This window comes from Apis mellifera, linkage group LG1, assembly GCF_003254395.2.
Source record: "Apis mellifera strain DH4 linkage group LG1, Amel_HAv3.1, whole genome shotgun sequence".
NCBI lineage: Eukaryota > Metazoa > Arthropoda > Insecta > Hymenoptera > Apidae > Apis > Apis mellifera.
In genome coordinates, this window is record NC_037638.1 from 9,266,073 (window position 1) to 9,273,019 (window position 6,947).

At 28.7% G+C, this 6,947-nt stretch overlaps 2 protein-coding genes across 2 annotated transcripts; one reads left to right on the forward strand and one right to left on the reverse strand.

Moving 5' to 3' along the window:
- Positions 1 to 224: 224 nt before the first annotated feature.
- LOC409925 (dual specificity mitogen-activated protein kinase kinase dSOR1) lies at positions 225 to 6,925 on the reverse strand. The gene is made up of 8 exons (XM_393416.7): positions 6,385 to 6,925; positions 6,072 to 6,297; positions 5,861 to 5,973; positions 5,657 to 5,768; positions 1,869 to 2,045; positions 1,554 to 1,764; positions 1,243 to 1,409; positions 225 to 1,155 (listed from the first exon to the last, which is right to left on the reverse strand). Exons 1-8 carry the CDS (start codon positions 6,504 to 6,506, stop codon positions 1,039 to 1,041), a joined length of 1,245 nt encoding a protein of 414 aa, XP_393416.2. The 5' UTR covers positions 6,507 to 6,925; the 3' UTR covers positions 225 to 1,038.
- On the forward strand, positions 2,059 to 5,535 carry LOC413471 (sodium/potassium-transporting ATPase subunit alpha-B). Its single transcript, XM_396915.6, has 2 exons — positions 2,059 to 2,715; positions 2,807 to 5,535. Exons 1-2 carry the CDS (start codon positions 2,242 to 2,244, stop codon positions 5,447 to 5,449), a joined length of 3,117 nt encoding a protein of 1,038 aa, XP_396915.4. The 5' UTR covers positions 2,059 to 2,241; the 3' UTR covers positions 5,450 to 5,535.
- Positions 6,926 to 6,947: the final 22 nt, after the last annotated feature.

Sequence of the window (6,947 nt, forward strand, 5' to 3'; positions counted from 1 at the left end):
CATTAATACATATTTAAAATAATACATATAAAAAAATTTATGTTAATTATTTGAAATACTATTTTATTTAATTATAATTTTAAATTTAACTTTATCGCGGACTGATATTTTGTAAAAAATATCATGATATTTTCACAATGATAAAACAAAAAATTTTTTTTCAATGGTGTGAATAATGTTCTACGAATGTCAGGTACAAATGTTATACTAGTAGTATGTTTTCCAATTAACGATTTTTTCTTCAAATTATATCTTCATAAATCCGATGCCCATTTATGTATCCTTGTATTATCATAGGAAACACAACTTGCCCATGAGTGTACAATAACGTTAAACTTATAAGGATAATCGTTTATCTTACATACTTTCAACAAAAACATAAGTCAAAGATACGAAATATGTGTAAAATTAAATAAAAATTAAACACAGTGACGTATTTATACATGCAAATATGTCAATGTAGATTTTTATATTTTACCATATATACATTAAAAATGATCATATATTCAATCATGTTCATGAAATTAAACACAATTGTTATCGCGACTTTAAAATCAGATTATGATATATATTTAAAAATAATTTAATATAAATTCAATATTCATATAGAATATTATGATACAATTAATAATTAATATCTTATGCATTTAAATAAGTAAATATCTATTTAAAAGAAAAAAAGTAAAAATAAATGATATATCGAAAAATCTATATTAATGCTCTTAAATTCTAATTAATAAATGCTTTTTGTTCAAGTGTTTATATGAATGATTGAGCAAATTTTAAAATACAGTGAAAAAGAAAGTAAGAAGTGAGAGAGTGAGAGAGAAGAAAAAAAAATATAACAGAGTCTTATAAATAAATCTGTTTTCAAAATCGCGAAAAATCTTCATTTTACAAACTTTATAATGTTAATAAAAGAAAAAATGAAGTTTATAGACGCCACTGTTCATATTAATAGAACGAAAAGAAATGAAAATTAACTTAAGAGTACTGAACGCGTATATAGGTAGTCAAGTATGTAAGAGTGACATTTATTCAGGATTGTACATTCGCTAAACGCGTTGGAGTAGTCGGTTGTAAATCCATTGTACGACATACCCAACCAGCGATATCTACATTTTCAGATTCAGCTTTTTTAATCCATTCATGATTCTAAGAATTAAAGATGCATTACAATTTAAAAAGTAAAATAATAATTATTTAATTTAAATGAACAATCATATAAAATAAATTACATACCATTAGTGTTTTTAAATCTGCCCTTTCAGAAGGATTTTTTTTCAAACAACGATCCACAAAATCTGTAAAAGCATCGCTAAAAATACCAGCGGGCAATTTTGGTGGTGGTTCATTCACGATATAATCCAATAACTCGAATATAGCCATCGGTCTTGGACTACCCGTATCTATATAAAAATAATCTTAATATTTATGGAAATATTAAAAAGGAAATAAGTTTGTGAAATAAAACATTTCATATAAATTTAAATATAAGAAAGACATTATAAATTTAAATGAAAAAAAAAAAAAAAAGAAATAAATCAACTAACTATGTCCTGGGGATTGCGTTGGAGTAGAAGCATTATTTGTAGCTGCACTTTCTGCAGGTGGTTGACCTGTCGGAGTATTAAATATTGCAGCTAAAGTTTTTTCATCTGGAGGTGGAATTGGATACATTCCAATTGCCATTTCCACAAGTGATAATCCTAGAGACCAAATATCACTTTGAACAGAATAATGTGTACCTTGAAGTCTTTCTGGCTAAAAAATGGAATAATTTATATGATATATTATCTCTTATATATATTAAAATTAAAAATAATACACATAATGATATGTAGTACAATTATAATTATAATTCCTACCGACATATAACTTCTCGTTCCGACAAATGAATTAGCCATAGAATCGATTAATTGTCCGGAAACACCAAAATCGCAAATTTTTATTTCTCCAGCGCTATTTACTAAGATATTGCTTGGTTTTACATCTCGATGCATAATCGCATGTTTATCTCGCAAATAGCTTAAACCTTTCAAAACCTATGACAATATTACACGAATCAATTGAATATTGTTTAAAGTTTTCTTATAAATTACAATTTAAAAAACATATATAAAGTCCGAAATTTCTTTCATATAATCGAAAAATCAGACAAGAAGGCCATGAAAATAATTGAACTCTGAAAGAAACAGTCTTTTTAATATTTTATAACTAGTTCGAATTTGTGTTACATCTATGTATGTGAAGCTAATATATTTAAAAATGATCAAAATATTATCTAAAATAGCGCAAAAAGTGACTGTTACTCCAAACGAGAAAAAACTTACTGAAAGCGAATTAAAAGCTCTTCAACAAGAATTACATACTCTTGATCATATGATACCTTTGGAAGAGTTATGCCAGAAATTAAATACTCATACAGAGTATGGTTTAACTGAAGAAGAAGCGAACAGACTTTACCTTGAAGTGGGACCAAACGCTCTAACACCACCAAAAGTAGTCCCAGAATATATCAAGTTTATAAAATGTTTGTTTCATGGATTCGCTACTTTATTGTGGGGTTGTGCATTGTTATGTTTCGTTTTATGTGGAGTTAGTTTATTAACAGAAGGTGTAACTGGTGGTTCAGAATGGTTAGGATTAATTATTACTTTAATTTGTATATTTTCTGGTATTGCTGCATATGTACAAGAAACTAAGACTACAAAGGTAAACAAATCATTATCATATTGAAATTAATAAATTGAATTCATACATATATATTCTTCAATATACATATACTTTTTTATGTATCTTACAGGTAATGGAATCATTCAAAAAAATGGTACCGACTTTTGCAACAGTAATACGTGGAAAAAATAAACTTCGTTTACCAACTGAAAATTTAGTCCCAGGTGATTTAGTGGAAATTAAAATTGGCGACAAAATACCAGCTGATATTAGAATCATTAGTTGTCACGAACTTAGAGTTGAAGTTTCAAGTATCACTGGAGAAAGTGAACCAGTACTTCGTGCAAATTATCCTACTGATGAAAATCCCTTAGAATCTGCCAATATGGCCTTCTTTTCTAGCTTTGCTGTTTCTGGAAATGGAGTGGGAATAGTAATAGCTACTGGTGATCAGACAATGATTGGTCGCCTTGCTGGCCTCACAGCACAGCTTGAAAAATGTGAAACACCAATAGCTAAAGAGATCAGACACTTTGTTCAAATAATTGTTACTATTGCAATATTTTCTGGAGTGTTATTTTTTGGATTATCGTTAATGATCGACTCTAATGTAATAAAAGCAGCTACTTATTTACTTGGCATTGTAATAGCCAATGTACCAGAAGTTTTATTAGTAACTGTTACCACGAGTTTGACGCTAACAGCTCAAAAAATGGCGAATAAGAATTGTTTAATTAAGAATTTAGAAGCAGTGGAGACTTTAGGCTCGACTTCTACTATTTGTTCAGATAAGACTGGGACTCTAACGCAGAATAAGATGAGTGTATCTAATTTATGGGTTGGTCACACAAGATATAATTTTCCACCGGATCGAAGATTAGGCCTTGAAAGAACTTTGATAATAGAAAAATCAGATTTTCAAAGGCTGCTTAAAAGCGCAACTCTTTGCTTGCGCGCGGAATTCATCACGGAAGCCGTTTTATTGAAACCTGTTGAAGAACGAGAAGTAATTGGTGATGCTTCGGAAACAGCTATTCTCAGATTCTGTGAGCATTTACATTCAACGGAGGAATTTCGAAATATGCATCCAAAAGTTGCAGAGATACCATTCAGTTCAGCAACCAAGTTTTATATGTCAATACACAAAGTTCATGATGGATATCTTATGATTTTGAAAGGTGCTCCAGAAGTAATTCTAGACAAATGTAAAACAATATTGACTGCGGAAGGGGAAACAAAAAATATGACACCGCATGATTATGCAATATGTCGTCGAGCTTGTTCAGAATTCGGTTATCTTGGAGAACGTGTATTGGCCTACTGTGATCTTCGTTTGTCTCAGGATACTTATGGTCCAGATTATAAGTTTCATACTGAATCTCCAAAAGAGTACAATTTTCCTACGAAAGATTATAGATTTGTTGGATTAATAAGTCTCATAGATCCACCACGGCCAGCTGTACCTGACGCTGTAGGAAAATGTCGAACAGCTGGTATTAAAGTAATCATGGTAACAGGTGATCATCCCGTAACTGCGATGGCTATAGCAAAAAAAGTTGGTATAATAAGCGAAGGGCACATGGTCGCTTTTAAGCGAGAAGTATTGGAAGGTGAAGTAAAAACTGAACTAAAAAAAACAGTTTCTATAATAGGTGATATAGATAAATTAGATAACGATATACGTGCTATTATTGTTACTGGTGTTGAATTGAGGAATATGGACAGTAATGAATTGGATAATATTATAAAGAAAAATGATGAAATTGTTTTTGCAAGAACATCTCCGCAACAAAAGCTACTCATTGTAGAAAGTTGCCAGAGATTAGGTGAAATCGTTGCGGTAACTGGTGATGGCGTAAATGATTCGCCAGCATTGAGAAAAGCAGATATAGGAGTGGCTATGGGTATTAGTGGTTCTGACGTAGCAAAGGATGCAGCTGATATGATCCTGATGGATGATAATTTTGCATCGATAGTAACTGGAATCGAAGAAGGTAGACTGATATTCGATAATCTTAAAAAATCTATTGTTTATACTTTAACATCTACTGTGCCTGAAATGTTGCCAATGTTAAGTAGCATTTTATTTGCTATTCCTTTACCCCTTATCCTTGAAATGATTCTTTGTATAGATATTGGAACAGATTTACTTCCAGCGATAGCATTAGCATACGAAAAACCAGAATCCGATATAATGCAACGGGCACCAAGAAATCCACAATATGATAGGCTTGTAAACAAACGTTTAATATCATTAGCTTATGGTCAGATTGGAATGACTCAATCTTTAGCTGGTTTTTTTACTTATTTTTTAATATTGATGTTAAATGGATTTCTACCCGATCGTTTATATGGATTGAGATTTGAGTGGGAGGATAAATCGATTAACGATTTACAAGATTCTTATGGTCAAACATGGACTTATGATACTAGAATGGATTTATTAAATGAAGCTCGTACTGGATATTTTTTATCTATTGTTATAACTCAACTTATAGATTTAATAATGTGTAAAACAAGAGTTAATTCAATTTTACAACAAGGAATGGATAATTGGTTTTTAAATTTTTCTTTTATTTTTGAAATAGTCTTAACTGGTATTTTATTGTACGTGCCAGAAACTGAAAAAATACTCAAAATTATGCCATTGAGTTCTTACTGGTACTGGCCATGTTTACCACTTGGTGCATTTCTTTGGATGTATGATGAACTAAGAAGATTGTGCATTCGTAAATATCATCGTGGAATTATATATCAGGAAACTTATTACTGAATAATTTATTTACATTTAAATTTTGACTAATGTTTAATGAAATTAATTAATGAAAATGCTTTTAAATATTAATTATAATATAATTATAATAATAATATAATTAATAATAATATAATTATAATAAATATAAAAATATAAATCTTAAGCAAATTAGGATAAAGTAACAAAGATTATGAATTTATAGAAGTAATTATTTAATATACTTACTGCTGATGTAATTGTGCTTAGTATAGGTTCTGGAATTCTTCCAGCTTTTTTCAATATTAAATCTAATGAACCACCATCCATATATTCCATACATATACTAATTTCTCCATCACTGTAATAAATAGATATTTTATATCTAATGTAAACATTAATTTTTATAGGTAATTATTATTTTATATATTATATTAAATAAAAAGTATATACCTATAAAAAGCACCATAAAATCCAACTATATGTGCAAAATTACACTCGTGAAGTACTTTTAATTCTCTGATTATTTGTTTCTTAATTGCAGGTTTAACTTCTAAATGTATTAACTGAAAAGTTTTAATTATTATTATATCATTTCAATGTATTAATATGTATTAATAATATATTAATTCAAGTTAAAGTAAAAAATTAATATGAGCAATACCTTTCTTGCCATTATTAGTCCATATTTTTTATGTCTCACTTTCATAACAACACCACCATTACCAGCACCAAGTTCACCAAGTTTTTCAAAATCTTCATCACATAATTCCCCAACTTTTTCTTTTTGACCTAAAAAACTTTCTAATCTTTTTCTTTGCTCTTCATCCATTTCTAATTCCTCTAACCTTTCTTGAATAGCATCTATACTCATTTTTCCCATTACTCCACTATGATTAAAATAAATTAATATATATGTAAAAATAATAAATTTTTCATTTTAAATAATATAGATTTTAAATAAGAAAATTAATTACTCTGGTATTACTGGTGGTTCAGAATAAATAGGTAACGATGGTACTGGTGGTGATGGTGATACAGCTGGAACTGGTTCTATTGAACCAGGAGGTAATGTCAAATTTAACTTGTTTTTTGACATTTGGATTATAAAACTAAATAATCACTACAATACACAATTTTTACAAATATGTTGTTTATTAATAATATTTTTTAAAATTAGATAATATCTATTTAATCAATCGAAAATTTATTTAATTGAAAATATTTTTATAATCGTATACGTTTAATTTACAATAAATGTATTATCATTAAAACCATTCTCATTATGAATTTCATTCGAAAATTTAAGAAGTAGTCCTAATTTAATATTGTTAAAAATGGACTATTAAGTTTCAAATTTTTCGTTGAAATGCACTTTTTAATAAATCACGAAAAAACATAGATTTTATTCTGAGTAATTGTTAATTTAATAACAGCAATCATGAAGTGGCACAAATATGCATTTTCTTACAAATATTGTACAAATAAGAAGAGGTTATACGAATCTTCCCGGGACAACGACAAACACATATAGTATAAT

Bases quoted from the DNA above. Each gene is read 5' to 3' on its own strand.
- LOC413471 (XM_396915.6), top strand. From the start codon at position 2,242: ATGTATGTGAAGCTAATATATTTAAAAATGATCAAAATATTATCTAAA. The intron at 2,716-2,806 runs GTAAACAAATCA...TGTATCTTACAG, and splicing joins AAGAAACTAAGACTACAAAG to GTAATGGAATCATTCAAAAA.
- LOC409925 (XM_393416.7), bottom strand. From the start codon at position 6,506: ATGTCAAAAAACAAGTTAAATTTGACATTACCTCCTGGTTCAATAGAA. The intron at 5,769-5,860 runs GTATATACTTTT...TATTTATTACAG, and splicing joins TTTTATGGTGCTTTTTATAG to TGATGGAGAAATTAGTATAT. The intron at 1,765-1,868 runs GTAGGAATTATA...TCCATTTTTTAG, and splicing joins GAACGAGAAGTTATATGTCG to CCAGAAAGACTTCAAGGTAC.